This window comes from Rhinatrema bivittatum, chromosome 9 (genome assembly GCF_901001135.1).
Source record: "Rhinatrema bivittatum chromosome 9, aRhiBiv1.1, whole genome shotgun sequence".
In the NCBI taxonomy this organism is placed as follows: Eukaryota; Metazoa; Chordata; class Amphibia; order Gymnophiona; family Rhinatrematidae; genus Rhinatrema; species Rhinatrema bivittatum.
Genome location: NC_042623.1, coordinates 255129901 through 255148449, shown reverse-complemented (window position 1 = coordinate 255148449; position 18549 = coordinate 255129901). Strand labels below are relative to the sequence as shown.

The 18549-nt window shown below is 41.7% G+C and overlaps 1 protein-coding gene across 1 annotated transcript in view; it reads left to right on the top strand.

The window, feature by feature from the left end:
• LOC115099640 (multiple epidermal growth factor-like domains protein 6) overlaps positions 1–18549 on the top strand; it is a 472995-nt gene that overhangs the window by 334176 nt on the left and 120270 nt on the right. Inside the window, 1 exon segment of the mRNA XM_029617371.1 lies at positions 17450–17572. Within this exon segment, the coding sequence (XP_029473231.1) occupies positions 17450–17572 (123 nt within the window).

The following is an 18549-nucleotide window of genomic DNA, read 5'->3' as shown; positions in this document are numbered from 1 at the left end:
AGTGGACATTGAGGGACTTCTGAATGATATTTTGGAGTTTTGAACCAACCTCAAGGGAAGGGCAGTCTAATTATCATAGCTCTCGGATGAGCTGCAGGTCCCAATGGAGGAGCAAGTAAGTGATGTGCTTTATCTACCTAGATTAGGCCCTTTGCAGGGGAAAGAACCAGTGTCTCGGGTAGCCATTTTGCAAAGAACACGACTGCATTCTGCCCCTCAGACGTTTCCGGCTTCCAATCACATGGATTATTATATCACCTGGATCGAGTTTCCAAGTCATCCAGTTTGTCGTGGCCCGCTGTATGTTGATGCTCTAATCTGTCCACTTTTGCGCTTAATGAGGTAATGGACGCCTCCAGCTCACCTCCTCTGTCCTCCACCTTTCCGATGTTCTCCTGCATGACCTCTACCATCTGCGCTACTGGGGCATCTAGTTTAGTGGAAATAGTTTCTGCACATTCTTCCATCAAGCTGTATATGTAATTGCGCTTATCGCCTGATCAGATCGCTTCCTCTCCCCCATTGTCAGAGGCCGAGTCGACTATATTTTGCTGATCAGCAGCCTCCAGTTTTTATACTTGTTTCGAGATCTTACCACCATTTTCAGTGCACAAATAGAATAGATGTCTTGCACACTGCTTTACCAAGTGACATGATGATTCCAGCAGTGGAAAGAGTAAGTTTTAATCAGGATTAAAGAAGGTCTCAGGAGCCAACTCACGCAGCACTTTGCCCAATCAGTGCATAACCGGTAGTTCACAATATTTACCATTTTAATGCTATTATAAAAGCTGCAGCCACAAAATAAGTTTTCATCTTCATCCCAGATGTTTAAGACTTTATCTGTTCTGTAATCCTAAAGTTAAAAAAAAACAAACCCCACAAATTATTTAACAATTGTGCCTTCTTGGAGATCTAAACATTTGTATATAGCAGATGGTGATATTTCAATTATAGATTCTTGACTATGTAAATTGGAAGTTTGATATCACTTACATGAATGTGTAGGTTAATTATCAACCTGTTTGCTGATCACGTCCTCCTCAAAATAAATGATTCATTCTGTGCATGAAACAAGTATGTAGAATATGTGAAATCTGAATCCTTTCAAGTCTTTTTAGATGATCCTGTTCATAATAAATTGATCTTGCAATGCTCTTACCTCTCCGAGCAAGCATTTTAGAAACAGTGGAGCATTTTAAAAAGTACTGTTAATGTGTTTTGGAAAACAGTTCTTTTGTGCTACAGAGGTAACAAAAAGACCATGTGTGGTTGTAAAGCAGAGAGGGAACCACCAAAGATCAACTGGAGTCTATGGAACTGCAGCAGGAATGGAGCTGGGCAGACTACATGTTGACTAAGGCTTTTATCTGCTATTCTATTCTGTGTTTCTAAAACATACACATACACATAAAAGGTGACAATTTAGCAATCCCAAAACGTGAAAGATATTGTAACTAGGGATGTGAATCGAGTGCCCGATCGTTTGCGCTTTCGGGTTCGTGTGATTTCCCGTGGATCGGCATTTTTTTTTTTTTTTTTTAGTGAAAAATCGTTTTTGGCTTAATGCACGCTAACAGGAGTGTGCACTAACAAAAATAGCAAAAAATAACAAACAGTAACAAAAATTAACAGTTTTTTGTTAGTGCGCGCACTAAGCCAAAAAATGATTTTTTGACGAAAATTCAGGGGAAATGCGATCATTTATCAATTTCACTGATATATGACGAATTAAGAATATCGTATGATGTTTTAATTCATCATAAAAATGATTCACATGCCTAATTGTAACCATAACCGTACCCTCTACAATGTATACTGTATGCTTCATGCCGACCTTGATCCCATATCTGAAGAAGGGATCCACGTGGCCTCAAAATCTCATGTAGAGCAACATCTCTTTTCAGTTACCATCTTGGCCCAATAAATGATATTGCAGCTTGACAAAAGAATCTGTTTTCCTTCCCCGGATTATCGTGGCTAATCCGTCTCTTTATTAATGCAACTGCGTGATGCAAATGAGCTTTAAAGTCAAAAGGGAAACATATTTTGCATCAGTTTGTTACACTGCTCTGGAATTCATTCTTAGATTTTCCTATTCCTTAAAAGACAGTATTAGTTAATCCTGGCAGTCTGAGGACAGTTAAACAAGCAGCAGAGGGATTTAATAATAGCTTTTTCTTGTGAGAGATTTGGTAATTGTTCTTCCCGTTCTCCAGGAGAATCCTGCCTTTGAAGTCTGTGGCTCTGCTGCTGTACTGATGACAGCCAGGAAGGTTTGTGAAAGTCGAGGTCACACTTGAAAAGGGAAAAGAAATTTCCAGTTTCAATTTTTCTGCATGTGTGTTAAGTCCTCTATTTCCCCATTTCTCTTGTACTCCTTGATTACATCAAATATTATTGGGGTACAGGGAAATTTGAAGCACATCTTTTTGGATTCTCTCATTCATTGCTCACCGTTGAAGCAAGTTATATAAAATCAGTCAATACACATATACCAGGCCACGGTTCAATCCAAAGCACAGTGCACACAGAGATTGTAATAAAATCATACAAATATACACAGGGAAAGAATATTAGTTTATAAAGACTTGAAAAATGAAATTGCAAATCTGCTACTGGTAATTTGTAAACTATCATTAAAAAATCGACTGTGGTAGCTGATGGTGGGTTGCCAGTGTAACACCAATTTTTAAAGGAACATAAGAGCATGCCATACTGGGTCAGACCAAGGGTCCATCAAGCCCAGCATCCTGTTTCCAACAGAGGCCAAACAGGCTGCAAATCCCTGGCAAGTACCAAAACACTAATTAGATCCCATTCTACTGATGCCAGTAATAGCAGTGGCTATTCTCTAAGACAACTTGATTAATAGCAGGTGATGGACTTCTCCTCCATGAATTTATCCAAACCTTTGTTAAACCCAGCTACATTAACTGCACTAACCACATCCTCTGGCAACAAATTCCAGAGTTTGTGTGTTGAGTGAAAAAGAATTTTGTTGGATCAGTTTTAAATGTGCTATTTGCTAACTTCATGGAGTGCCTCCAGTCCTTCTATTATCCAAAAGAGTAAATAACTGATTCATATGTACCCGTTCTAGACCTCTCATGATTTTAAAGACCTCTGTCATATCCCCCCTCAGCCATCTCTTCTCCAAGCTGAAAAGTCCTAACCTCTTTAGTCTTTCCTCATAGGGGAGCTGTTCCATCCCCTTTATCATTTTGGTCACCCTTCTCTGTATCTTCTCCATTTAAGCTATCTTTTTTGAGATGTGGTGACCAGAATTGTACACAATACAGGGTAGGGGTGTGCATTTGTTTCCTATGTATTGGTAATCCACAACGAATAGGGCCATATTCGTTGTATTCGTGGGGAAGCGAAAGGTATTGAGATTCCCCACGAATACAACAAATCTTCGCCGAATTATTCGGCCATCTAAAGGAGCGAATTTAAACAAACCTCCCACCCTACTGACCCCCCCCCCAAGACTTACCAAAATTCCCTGGTGGTCCAGCGGGGGGGGGGGGGGGTCTGAGAGCCATCTCCTGCACTCACGCCCTCAGCTGCCAGTATTCAAAATGGCGCCAATAGCCTTTGACCTTACTATGTCACAGGGGCTACCGGTGCCATTGGTCAGCCCCTGTCACATGGTAGGAGCAATGGATGGCCGGCGCCATCTTTATTTTCCATTTCTTTCCTTGGGGGACCCTCCTGACCCCCACAAGACTTGCCAAAAGTCCCTGGTGGTCCAGCGGGGGTCTGGGAGCGATCTCTTGCACTCGGGCTGTCGGCTGCCAGTATTCAAAATGGCGCCGATAGCCTTTGCCCTCACTATGTCACAGGGGCTACGTCGGCCCCTGTGACATTTATAATGTAAATTATAGATACACCATGCAAGTTTCTATATTAGGAGTCAGCATTCAGGAAAAGGTTGTAGGTGTCATTGTTGTAATACTTTGAAATATTTTTCTCAGTGTGTAGCAGAAGCCAAGAAAGCAAATAGAATGATAAGGATTATTAGGAAAGAAATGGAAAATAAAACAGAGAACAACATAATGCCTCTATATCACTCCATGGTAAGACCTCATCTTGATTATTATGTGTACTTCAGGTCACCATAATCACAAAATGATATAGCAGAATTAGAAAAGGTACTGAGAAAGGAAACCAAAATGATAAAGGGGATGGAACAATTCTCCTATCAGGAAAGATTAAAGAGGCTAGGACTCTTCAGCTAGGAGAAGAGACTGCTGAGGGGAGATATGATAGAGGGTTATCAAATAAAGAGTGGATTAGAAGGAGTAAACCTTAATCAGTTGTTTACTCTTTCAGAGTACAGACCAGGGAACACACAATGAAGATTCTAGGTGATACATTTAAAACTAATAAGAGAAAATATTTTTTTATTCTTCACATAATTAAGCTCTGGAATTCGTTGCCAGAGAATTTGATGAAAGCTATTAGTGTAGCTGCATTTAAAAAGAGTTTGGACAAGTTCCTGGAGGAAAAGTCCATAAAGAATTCTCCCTGGGATAAGCAGCATGGAATCTATCAACCTTTTGGGATCCTGCCAGGTACCTGTGACCTGGGTTGGCCACTATTAGAAACAGAATACTGGGCTTGATGGATCTTTCATCTGATCTAGTATGGGAAATCTTATGTTTTTAAGTCTGGATACATTGGTGGCAGTGCATACTGAAATTTCAGCATTTTTGGATTAAAAAGAACTACAATACTATAATTAAGTTAAAAATATACTTTTATGTTATAGTAGAAAGATTATGATAAGTGCTTCTAAACATCTGTTTGAAAGCATGTTATTGGTTTATAGTATCTGTTGACTAGACTCTGAAATGCAGTTGTGTTTTGAATTTAGACATCCTGACATCTGTAAAAATGTAAAAGCTTGTATGAACTATAGACAAGAAGTCAATGGAATAACGTTTAAGCTTCTTTTTGCTACTGTATCTCTGCAGCAAGAGAAGAGTGTATATTTCTTTTTTTTTTTGGCATGGAAATAAAAGTTAAAAAAAAAAATACAAAAATAAATGTGATACGTTTTAATTTGACTAACTTTTGTGAGTTCTCACCCCTTTCCTCAGGTCCAAACAGAATGAGCAAAAGGCGACATTGCCAGAAAATACAAGAGAATCATAAAATACCTTATAATGGTAGTGTAAAGGAGACAGGGAAGAGGCTTATAGGTGAATTTACAAAGGAGTTATGCAAGTAAATGCAACATACTCTTGTAGCACTTAACACAAGTAAAACCTATAGACAATTTAATGGCATGTAGGAATTTCCAAAACCCCAGTTACATGGGTAAAATCCATTTAAACTTGTAATACAAACTTTTAAGCGTGCAAATTCTTTTGAAAATCAGGCCCATATACAGGCCGATTCAAAAATAAACCCGCGGGAGAGCCAGCGCTCCGTGTTGAGTGCCTGCTCTCCCGACGCGCACCCAGGCCACTCTCCTGGGCTCGCGATTCTGTATTTAAATTAGGGCCTGCGCTAATAAGGAGGTGCTAGGGACACTAGTGCTTCCCTAGCACCTCCTTATTAGTGGAAGCAGCGACTGTCAGCAGGTCTGACAACCGACGCTTAATTTTACCGGTGTCGGGTTTTCAAACCCGCTGACAGCCACGGGTTTGGAAAATGAACGTTAGCGAAATTGAGCGTCCGTTTTTGAACCTATGACCAGCGGGCAGATTTTTTTTTTTTTTAAAGAACTTTTTGGGTTTTTTTAAATTTTGGGGGCCTCCAACTTAATATCACCATGATATTAAATCGGAGGGTGTACAAAAAAATCATTTGTTTTCTGCTTTTCTGTACACTTATCCGGTGCTGTCAATGGTTGCCTGCCTTTGGGCAGGCGTTAATTTCTGAGAGTAAAATGTGCGGCTTGGCCGCTCATTTTACTTTCAATATTTTGGGGAAATAACAGGCTGATGAACATGCATTTTCATGCGATGAGCGTTATTAGTTTCAGGGTGGTTGGCCACGTATTTTCCATGTGCTATTACCCCTTACAGTATAAGGGGAAATAATAGCGCGGCCAAACGGGGGATTAAACGGTGCGCTCGGCCAAGCGCACCATTCTGTATCAGCCTGTACGTGCTAGAGCGATTACTACTGCTTCTCTATCATCTTCTTTGTTCTGGTAGCAAGTGAAAAGGTTCCAAAGTCTTTCTCGAATTTTTATATGATTTCTGAAGTGTTTGATTATTTTAACTTCAAATGTCTTATGTTCTTGGATTGTATTTGCATTTTAATTTTTAAAATTGAAATGCCTGTGGCTTCATATATACTGTATATATGTAAGAAAAACCTAACATGCAGACATAGGGAGTATAGAAAGATAGGGCCAGTGGCTTGGTGGCCTTGCTGAGCCACTGCCATGTGGAAGTTCATAGGCTTGATTCCTGGGCTAGGTCTTCCACTTCTCAGGCTGGCTGGGATTTAGCTCCCTGCCAAGGATTGCCTCTGCAATGACTGTGCTAGATAATTTGGGAGGAGATATACAATCCCTGGGTGGTTGCAAATGAAGGCTGATGGCTCCAGTTCCAATTAAGATGGAAGCTCTTAATAACGAGAGAAAATTTCCAGGCCACTCCCACTCCCCTCTCCAAAAATATATTCAAAATTTGTACTTTATAAAACACATAATAGAGAAATGTAGAATTGCTTATTCAATATTGGCCCAATTTTAAAGGGCCATGCACGTAAATTTTGGGGGTTATGTGCGTGGCCAGGCCTTGCGTGCCCCGCACACATTTTACAACGGGCCTGGCCATGCCGAGCCTGCTGAAAGGGGAGGCCCAGGGGCATGTTTCTGGGTGGGGAGGGGGCAGGCCGGGACAGCACCATTAGCCGCTGTCCCAGGTAAGCACATGTCAGCACTTCTGCTCCGAAAATACTGACTTACCCAGGTAAAATAATTTTTTGAAAATTACCCAGCTTCCATGTGGCTAAAAGTATGCACATTGTTCCTCAACATGGGTACTTTTAGCCACATTGTGTGGAGATGTTCCCTGGGGCAGAATTGGGTCAGGAAGGCAGCAATGTTCAAAGTTTTGCATTTTTAAATTACAAATTTTGTTTTGCAGGGAAAAAAATAGCCACAGAAAAAGAGGCTATTTTTCCTAGAAAGTTTTCAAAGGGAAAATATGTGCATCTGATTATTTACAGGGCATACATTCCCTTTGAGAAATGGTGCAAAGTTTACAGTTAAAAATACTCCACACACACTGCCACAACAACAGACTTGAAAATTGCCCCAAGTAAGTGTAATAGCAGACTGGAAAAAGGTAAGCATGAACTTAAAATGTAGAAAGCTGGCAAGTAAATAGGACTTTAACCAGAGCTGCTCAGCAAAGAGTGTACAAAAGGATATAAACAGGATGGAGTCAGTCCAGAGGGTAGCTAATAAAATGGTCAGTAGTCTTCATTCTAGTGCCTATAGGGATAGACTTAAAAGATCTAAACATATACAGTCTAGAGGAAAAGCGAGAAAGGGGAGATATAATAGAGACATTTAAATAACTCAAAGGTTTCTGTACAGAAGAGGCAAGTCTTTCAACAGAAAGGAGGCTCTAGAATGAGGTGTCATGGGATGAGGGTGAAAGGAGGTAACTCAGGAGTAATTTTAGGAAATGTAGAGAGGGTGGTGGATGCATGAAATGGCCTCTGTAGATAGGGTGGTGGGTGCATGAAATGGCCTCAACATGGAAGCAGTTGAGTCAAAACCAGTATCTGAATACAAGAAAGCATGGGATAAATACAGGGGATTTCTAAGGGAATTATGGGAATTATAGAGCTAAATTAATTGGATGAAAGGGCAGACTGGATGGACCATACAGATTTTTTTTCTGCTGTCATAGTTCCATGTTTCTATATAGTGGAACATAGGAGATGGATGTTGGGGATGAGTCAAGGTGTGTGTGTGTGGGGGGGGGGGGGAGGAGATGAGGGTGTCTAAAGCAGACACAAGTATGGTTTTGTACAAAGAAACTTCCTCATCAACAGACTTGGGTAAGGTAGCAGAAGAGAAGAGTGCTAATAGTTGAGAGGGTACAAGAGTCAATAGTCTGGAGATTCCTAATAGTAGATGTGACAGGGTGAGACTATGGGTGAGAGAGACATTAAATGTTATCAGATGAATGCCAGTGAGCAGAAGAACAAAGATGGAGAAGCCTAAGAGAGTGAGAGCATTTGGAAGAAAAGACGGATCAAGGCAGTGGCCATACTGGTCAGTGGAGGCAGTAGTGCATAAATGGAGATCAAAAGAGAAGGTTAAGGCAAGGAGTTTTGTGGCAAAGATGTCAGAAAGATCCTCAGCATGGAGATTATAGTCCCCAAGAATAAGGAAACGGGAAGAAGCGTCAAGCAGTGGCATAGCCATGGGTAGGCCTGGGTAGGCCATGGCCCCAACCACTTTGGGCTCAGGCCCACCCAACCAGAAGAGGCCTTTTACCCATCCCCGCAAAGGTGAAGAGGAGGTCCTCAGAAGAAGCAAGTCTGCCATGGGATCCCATCCCCGTGATGGTGAAGAGGAGGGCTGGAGCTGCAAGACAGTGAAGAGGAGGACCAGAGCAGCAAGGCTGTCGCGGGATCCCATTCTGAAGGCGGCGGAAGTAGGACTTTGGCTGTGCCTAATGAAAAGGCCCTGCGTGTGTGTGTGGGTGAGAATGGGAGCTTGAATGTGTGGGTGAGAATGGGAGCCTGGGTGTTCATCTGTGTGTGCATAAGAATGGGAGCCTGGGACGGGGGTGAGAGAGTGAGAGCTTGTGTGTGTATATGAAAGAGTATGTAAAGTGAGAGCTTGTTTTTGTGTGTGGGGAATGTGAGCTTGAAGGGGGGGGAGAGCATATGAGAATGAGAGCTTGTGTGTGTGTGAGGGAGTCTGTGAGAGAAAGCGTGTATGTGTGTATGTGAGAGGGAGGAAGGGAATAAGACAGTAGGAGAAGAGAGACACTGAAAAGGAATTAGGAAATGAGCAACAAGGAAAAATGGGAAAAAAGATACCAGGAGACTAGTTTCTCAGGCTTTCTATTTCAGTTTTGTTTGCATGTTTCTGTTTCTAATTTCTAGTCTCTTATTTCTATATTAGGTAAGGGTCGGTCTCTGTTTTGCCTGTGTGTGTGTCACTGAAGTGCAGTATTTCTGCTAGCATGTAGGTTCTCTGTAGCAGTCCAGCTTGTTCTGTTACTCCAGTAGGTGTTATATTAATGTTCTAGGGCCTGGTGTAGTATTTGGGGACTATATGGTATGGCAAAGTTCTAGATGTCTTTTTCTTTGCAGGAGTTTGTGTTATTTCATAAAATAGCAGTGGAGGGATATTTTTTGCTGAGGTTACAGCAGAATTGAATTTTTTTTTCATGTTGGTTATCATGTGAATTGTCCTAGCTCTGCTCTGCACCTGTTCTGATGATTAATGCTATTTTATTGTAGTTATGATGATTTCTGGCTTTCTGCGAAGAGGATTCATGAAAGACTACATTCATTTTTGTTTTATTACATGATTGATTGAATTTGTTTGTTTTCTTTGCTTTTTACATGATATAGTTGTGCATTTATAAACTGCAATAAATATAAAATAAATTCATATAGATTAATAAGAAATTTTTAATTCTGGTAAGTGCTTGAAATAATTGAGGTAATTTATTTTAAAGTTTCATGCATGATGCATAATTGCTGTTGCAAACTACTCAGAAAGCCATTGCAGGGTGCAGTATATGGCATTATTTATCAATAAGAATAGAACTAGTAGGTCTCAGACCTGCATGCCTTGCCTACAGCCCACCCATGTTAACCTTGTGCCCACCCAAAAAATCAGTTCTTCCTTGGTTTTCCTTGACGCCACTGGCGTCAAGGAAAACCAAGAGTCAGTCAGTGAGGCAGGAGAAGAAGGGACTTAACAGGGGACAACAGATGAAAATTAAAGGGATAGGGGGCAAACAGGGAGATGATGTGGGCTTCAAAAGAAGAAAAGCCATGAGATTGAAGAGGGAAAAGGCACTGAAACTTGCCAGAGAGGGAGAGAAACAGACCAGCACGACATCCAACTGAGTTAGGTGCATGAGAAAAAAAAAAAGACCTCTATTAGAGCAGCAACCGAGGCAGAGTCCTTAGGGGAAAGCCAGGTCTCAGAGAGTAAGAAGCTGGATGAAAAGATAGATAAAACAAGCATGAATATAGACAAGCTTGTTAGAGGCTGAGTGAGCAGGCATTCCACAAAGAACCTGATGAAAAGGGAGAGAAGAGGAATAGGGATAAGGTTGGAGGTATAAGTATTAGGGATGTGAATCGTGCTTCTGACGATTGAAAATATCGTACGATATTTTCAAAATCGGCAGAAATTAGGGGCTCCCCGAGACCGATAGGAAAACCCCACTAAATTGTTCATGGGGGTTCTCTTATCGTTTTGGGGGAGGGCGGGAAAAACGGCACACAAAAATGACCCCTAAACCCACCCTGACCCTTTAAAACTAATCCCTTAGCTTCCCCCACCCTCCCAACCCCCCCAAAAACGTTTTACAGGTACCTAGTGGTCCAGTGGGGGTCCCGGGAGCGATCTCCCGCTCCCGGGCCATCGGCTGCCACTAATCAAAATGGCGCCCATGGCCCTTTGCCCTTACCATGTGACAGGGTATCCGTGCCATTGGCTGGCCCCTGTCACATGGAGGGAGCACTGGATGGCCGGCGCCATCTTTAAAAATGGTGCGGGTCATCCAGTGCTCCTACCATGTGACAGGGGCCGGCCAATGGCACCAATATCCTGTCACATGGCAAGGGCAAAGGGCCATCGGCGCCATTTTTATTAGTGGCAGCCGATGGCCCGGGAGCGGGAGATCGCTCCCGGGACCCCCACTGGACCACCAGGTACCTGTAAAAGTTTTGGGGGGGGGTGGGGGAAGCTAAGGGATTCGTTTTAAAAGGTCGGGGTGGGTTTTTTGTTTATCGGCTCGGGCGCAGCCGATATAAAAAAAAAACCTGATCGGGCCTGACAAAAAAAAAAAAAATCATGATGTGAACCGAAATCGGAACCGATTCCGGTTCCGATTCACATCTCTAATAAGTATTATATACTATTACTAGCTGTACCCTGCCACGCGTTGCTGTGGCTGAGCCTGGTTAAGATGAAAAAACAGAACAGAGCCAGGGGATATCTGTAATAGGTTTAATTTTGCAATGCTTGTGGGTATACGACATTTTTTATTGTTCCATCGTTAGCGCAGATATACAAATTGTCATGTTTGCCTACTCGTGAACATGCAACATACAATTGTCCATGTGAGAAGCAATCGGTTTGTAGATGTAAACCGCAGAGGTGTAAAGATTGTCCTTGAGCTTTGTTGATGGTTATTGCAAATGCCAATCTAATTGGGAATTGCAATCTTTTAAATTGAAATGGCATATCTGTTGAAATGATAGGGATGCGAGGAATGAGTACATCTTCACCTTTGAAAGGTCCTGTCAAGATTGTAGCTTCTATGATATTGGTCCTTAAATTTTTGATAGCAACACATCCCCTTTGTTTCTTCATAGCCTTGCAGTATGGACACACGTGTGTCATAGAGCCAATGAGAACATGCCGTATGAAAGTATAATCCTTATATGGGTTGTATCGGAAAGCAAGTCGATTATAATGTTTGGCCACTTGATGTGGGATCCATGGCTGACGTTGAGGTGCTGTCGGTGTTAGAGGGATTTCAGCCACTGTCAGCGTTTCATGGGCATGGTGTTGTGAACGAAGGAGATTGTGAGCAGCGGAACGTGCTTGCCGTGATCGCAAGCGTGCCTCTAGCAGTCCGGATGCACTTTGCTCGGCCGCTTCCTGCTGTCTTCCTACAGCTATTCTTTCCTTGTTGTGCTGTTTTTTTTGCTGCCCGTTCCTCCTCCGTGCGCCTAGTTCTAAGGCGTTGTGCCGCTAGCGCAGCGCGAGTACGCCGACGTAAGTTAGATTTTCTGTGAGGCATCAGTTTGGTGAATTGCAAGAGATGTATGAATGGTGTGTAAAAGGATCACGGGAAATGGGACTGTAATGTCCGAAGAGCAAGAGAAATGCACAGGGCAAAAATTAATGCCTTCTTAGGTAAGAGGATCCAGACCTTAAAAAGCAGTTACGACGCTGATAGATAAGAAATGAATTGGTGTGTATAAACGTGGTCAGTCAGTGGGAGGTTGTGACCCTTAGGGATAAAAATAGGGGAGTGACTAATCCACCTAGTAATGTGTCTGTAGAGAAGTTTCTTTTGGAGGGCTAATCCGCTAGCTTTCAGAGATCAGTAAAGGTTATAGTTTGTGTGGTTTGGTTTTTTTTACCCCAAATTAACAGCACCAGCAAAGAATAGTTTAAATATGCAAGCACACCTTCCTGGCCCCCCCCCCCCCAACCCGGTGAAATAGAGCAACCCACGCTACAGCCCCCCCTCTCGGGAGATGTGGAGAATGAGTGCCCCCCCCCCGTGAAAAACGCGCGGCGGAAAATGAGAACGGTCCCCCACCGTGCTCCTCCCCGGCTACCTGTGTAAGCTGCCAGCCGGTGGCGAGGGTGTGTGCTAGGGTTTGTTCCGCCGGCTGCCATGTCGCAAAACTTCACCGGTGAAAGTGGTGCGTCAGGATTCCTGACCTAGTAAGGGCAAATGTCCGCTGAGGATATGGCGCCGACGGGCTCTTGCCCTTACTATGTCACATGGTGTACTGACATCATTGTTGTCTCCGTATAGCATAGTAAGGGCAAGGTCCGCCGGCGCCATTTTTGTTGCTGGCATCCGACGGCCCTACTGAATGCGATGTGTCCCGGACCGTTCCTGTGGTGCCGGCGGAGAAGCAAGGACTTGTTTCAGGTGTAGTGTGTGATCGGAGTGCAGTGCGTGGGTGGGTGGAAGAGGGTACTTTAATTTAAATTCGGAGGGTGTGTGAAATGCGTGGCTTCCCAATGTAGCAGCCAGGAATCCGTGTTTTGGTGTGTTTTGGGAGGGTGGGTGAAGTAAGTGACATTGGCAGGTGTGTGGGTGGGGGGGGGGTGTGGTGTGATGAGTGTGGATTTCTGTGTGTTATGAGGGAGTGTGAATGAAAGACAATAGCCCTGTGTGGGGGTGGGGTGTGGTGTGGTGTGTGAGTGTGTGTGAAAGGTGTAAGAGGTTGCGCTTGCGCCGACAGCCACCAGATGTTGCTGTTTTGTGTAAGCAATTTTTAAACTTGTATTACCTGTCACAGGTGTGACCTATATGTAATGTAAGTGTATAAGATCCTTCCCATATGGGAAGTGAATGTTGTGTGCAAATTTGAACGCATTCGGTTAAGTGGTTGGCGAGATTAGCGACGACGTACAAACTATTTCACATTTTTATTTATATAGATATTATACAATACTCACTGCTCACAATAAACTCCAGTTAACAATGGTATATGGAGTTGTTCGAAATTATATTATGAGGTGTATACATAGAAACTTCAGGAGAGAAAATTCCACCCATGGTGGAAACTTGTAAGAATCGAGAGCCCTCTCAGCCTGCTCATCCTAGCCAGGTAACCATATGGATGCACGTTATATTTTCTGCTGACTAAATTTGTTTCAGTGCTGGCAACAAAATAAATTAGTTATATGAACAATTCCCTCCCCCCGCCAGTAAAATATGAGATTAATATAGAAACATGACGGCAGAAAAAGACCATATGGCCCATTCAGTCTAGTCTGCCATCCATCCAATTATAATTCCCATCACTTCCTTAGAGGTCCCCTGTATTTATCCCATGCTTTCTTGAATTCAGTGACCGTTTTTTGTCTCCACCACCTCCGCTGGGAGGCTGTTCCATGCTTCTACCATCCTCTCTGTAAAGAAATATTTTTCTAAGAAAAAAAGGTCATTCCTGCATTTATTTGTACTAGATTGAGAGGTAATTTGCATTGAGCAATCCCTGAAGGGGAACTAAACCCTGACTTTCCTGTTTCAGGGCCCATTGCTCTGACCACTAGGCTATTATTCCACTCTAGAACCCACTCTATAACTTGCACCAGCCTATCCTCCAAGGATCTCGCATTATTTCTGAGGGAATAGGCTCTGGGTAGTCTCTGTCTCACTGGTTCCACTGTACTTCACATGCTTGTGCACTTCAAATAACACTAGGATACTTCATTTGAGTCTAACCAACTTGTTTATTTTCCTACAAGCATACAACAATAACAGCATCTCACCAGCAAGAGGTAGTTGCTTCACTTCAAGACATCCACTCCTGAATAGTCAGTGCACCGTGAGGTGCTAAAATTAATTCTGGTGCTCTACACCATCATTTAGGCATTCAGAACTCATTAACTGAGATTCATCAAAACTAGGCTAGTGCAAACCATAGAGAGATTACTTGATGCAGATTCCCATTTAAAGAAAAATCCAGTAGGATAAAAAGGTGCAACATTTCCTGGAGCTAGCAAATGTTCAACAGGGGGCTGGATCCATTAGGGTTGCATGCTGAAAAGGGGTAGACTCAGGAGTAATCTTAGGAAATATTTCTTTACAGAGAGGGTGGTGGATGCATGGAACAGCCTCCCAATGGAGGTGGTTGAGACAAAAACAGAGTCTGAATTCAAGAAAGCATGGGATAAACACAGGGGATCTCTAAGGGAGTGATGGGAATTATAGAGCTAAATTAATTGGGCAGATGGGCAGACTGGATGGGCCAGCTACCAAAAACCTGAGCATCCTAAAACAAAGATTTAATCATCTGTAACTCCTCCAAGGGGTTCTGGACTGAATCATTTTATTAAGTAACCACAGGATATACTAGCACAAGGTAGAGCTATCTGCTTCATGCTATATAACCATAGGCATAATGTGGGGCAAAACCTTTTAGAAATCAGATGCATAGCATCTCAAACAATCTAGTTATTGCCTGCAGCAAATCACTAATGCATAGAAAGCTGCTTAATCAAACATGTTTAAAATCATTCTTTTTGCAATAAAATATTATTTTGTACACCTGGAGGTTAAAAATATTGATTGCCAAACTTTTCTTGTGACCACATTTTGACTCCGTATCAGGACTTTTACAATTTCATAGCTCAGCAAATAAAAACCTGATATGCAGTCAATATTCCAGTGCATGCAAAGTTTGAACCTGGCACATAAAGAATCGGAGCTCAACAGAACTGACCCTATTCTGTCTTCAGTCTCCACTCCAGACGAGATCCATTTTCCCAGTATCCTCACAGAGAAAATGTTTGTCCAACCTGCCCTTGGAAATCTCCCAATGACAGCAATTCCACTACATCCCTAGATAACTTGTTCCAGTGCTTAATCATCCTAGTCTTAAGGAAGCAATAATTAAACTTTTTTCTGAAGGTAAATACTTACTTAAACGATGCATGAGTGAAAACCTGGTCTGGTTATTGCCTCCTCTGTGCAGGTAAAAGAATGCTGGTTCTTTGTACCTGCATGTCTGTAAGGCCTGTGGGGAGGATTGCTATTGCTCTCCCTATGTCTAATATAAATGTCCTATTATGTAATTTAAGCTCATTGTGTCTTGTCCTTTCCTGTCTGGCAAGGGAAAATAGCTAATAATCAACCTCATTGTAACCCCCCAGTTCTATCAAATCACAAAGTATTGCTTTCTTGGCTAAATATGTCCACCTACTTCAAACTGTCTTCAGAGGTGATATCAAATCCTCATATCATTTCATTGCTCTCCTTTGGACTTTTTTATGTTCCAAAATGTTCTATTGAGTAAGTATTCATCAAAAAAAAAAAAAGAAAAAACAATTGTGAAGAAAATAGAACAAATTTAGAAAGGAACAAGGCTCAACAGGTGACAATTTACAAGAAATGAGTCAGGAACAAGGAAACTACCGCATAGATAAGAGAGAGAGAAAAAAGAAAAATATACTATTAAGACAAGGCATTAAATTGAAAAACATAGTAGTTGGTTCCACATTTCCTTCTTGTCAAAGCCATGCCTATATTTCTTTGAAGCAACAAGCTCATATTTGGAATAAAGGCACAAAGAATTCTACCACATATTCATGTCAAGGGCATAAATATCTTTCCAATTATTTAAAATCAACTTAATGCAAACCAGAAGCATAAAATCTATAAGTAGATTTTCATGGTGTGACAATTGTGTTGTCATAATTAAAGATTTCTAAATAATAACTTTGAAGATCAAAGGCTCCTGAAAATGTAGCACTTCACAAATTTGACAACAAACAGCATCCCTAATCTATGCAAATTAGGAAAAGCGAATAATAGATATATCAAAGATCCCACCACTTTTGCAAGACTAGCCAAAGTTATCATTAGAGAATGCTAATTTGGCGAGCTTTATTGAGGTCCATACTGGCCTGTGTGCCACAGAAAAACAGACAGAGTCAAGGAAGCAGAGAGGGAAACACAAATAGATTTATCCCAGAATTTTGACCAAAGATCATGGTCCAACGCCATCCCCAGATCCCTTTCCAATACCTTTCCAGTTCCAATACATTTAGAACTGTTCTTAGTTTTCATAAGCTTATAGAAGTCAGAGGCCTGTTTAGTGGATGAAGATGTAATATGTATTGCATCATGGTGCAACCTCATCTTCAGTATTGAGTGCCGTTCTAGTCACTACATCTCAAAAAAGATATAGCAGAATTAGAAAAGGTACAGAGATGGCAACCAAAATGATAAAGGGGATGGAACTATTCTATGAGAAAAGGCTAAGCTTTGCAGCTTGGAGAAGAGATGGCTGAGGAAGGAGATGATAGAGGTCTATAAAATAATGAGTGGAGTGAAACAAGTAAACATGAATCCGTTATTTATTCTTTCAAAAACTACAAAGACTAGGGGACACACAATGAAATTTCTAGGTGATACATAAGAGAAAATGTTTTTTTTATTCAATGCATAATTAGGCTCTGGAATTCACTGCCAGAGGATGTGGTGAAAGTGGTTGTATAGCTGCATTTTAAAAGGTTTGGTCAAGTTCCTGGGGGAAAAGTCCATAAACCATCATTAAGGTGGAGTTGCAGAAATCCACTGTTTATCCCTGGGTTGGCCACTGTTGGAAACAGGATACTGGGCTTGATGGATCTTTGTCTAACCCACTGTGGCAAATCTTATGTTCTTTTGACATCCTACTGGAATGGAAGGGATTCAGATAAAGTCACATAATTTACTTTGCATGCCATAAGACAGTGTTTCAGTTGGAGCTACACATAATACAGCTGTGCTGGCAGCCCATACTCCTGCCTAAAATCCATAAAGATCTTTTGGACCTTTTAAACATATCTCTACATCAATCTTGAATTGTAAATCCCATAATTGGAGAATGTACTCCGACAATGATATTGCCAATATTGAATAGAGTGGGAGAATTATGTCATGTGTCCTATAAACAATATTCCTGTTAGCATATCCAAATGTAATAGCAGCATTTAAAACATCTGCATTTTGTATTCTATTGATGTTAGTGCCGGACCCCTGTGAAAATCGAAATGGGGGATGTGCACACATCTGTCAAAACGAAGGAGGAGTTGCAAAGTGTGCGTGCCAGAATGGCTATCGTCTCTCTGAAGATAAAACATTCTGCCAAGGTAAGATGCTGAGATAGGGGACAATAAGAGCTTGGTAACCAAAATATCTTACACAGTATATGCAGTGCATTTACAAGAGCAACTTTTAAATGCATTCCAAAAAGATATAATTGCACTGGAGAAGGCACAGAGGAGGGTGACTAAAATGATAAAGGGGATGGAATGGCTCACCAATGAGGTTAGGGCTGTTCAGCTTGGATAAGAAATGGCTGAAGGGAGATATGATAGAAGTATATAAAATCATGAGGACTAGAATGGGTAAATGTGAATTGGTTATTTACTCTTTCAGATAGAAGAACTAGGGGGCATGCCCAGAGGCATACCTAGAGCATTTGACACCTGGGGCGGATACTTCTTTTGCACCACCACCCCCAATATATAATTTCAAATTTCCTAAACATCGATAAAATATTTCAAAACAGCAGACACATCAAATAATTACAAGTAATAAGGATTTTAAAAATCTCCCGCTCTCCATATCTGTCATCCTAAGATTGTCGTAGACTGGGGACACACATGCACACACACACACACACACACATACACACACAATATGCTCCCTCTGGCTCATACACACATATACATGCTTGGTGAGAGATAGAGGGAGCATGTGTGTATGTGTGTCTGTGTGTGTGTGTGAGAGAGATACACACTCACCCACACGCTTCCTCCATCTCTCTCTCTCACACACACGCTTCTTCTGTGCCTCTCTCACACGCTAACACATACACACACACGCTTCCCCATCTCTGTCTCACACGCACACATGCAGACAAAAACTGAACTGGAAACCACAAGCCAAATTCTGTATGCAGTGCAACAATGGAAAAGAAGAGAATCACTATTCCTCAAAACAATACAATCAACAAATATAAATTAATCAGTATAGTAAAACCATACTAAAAAATATACATTTCAAAACTAGCTGATGAATAGAATAATATTCAATAATTAGAAGCTTCTGTATACATTTTAAA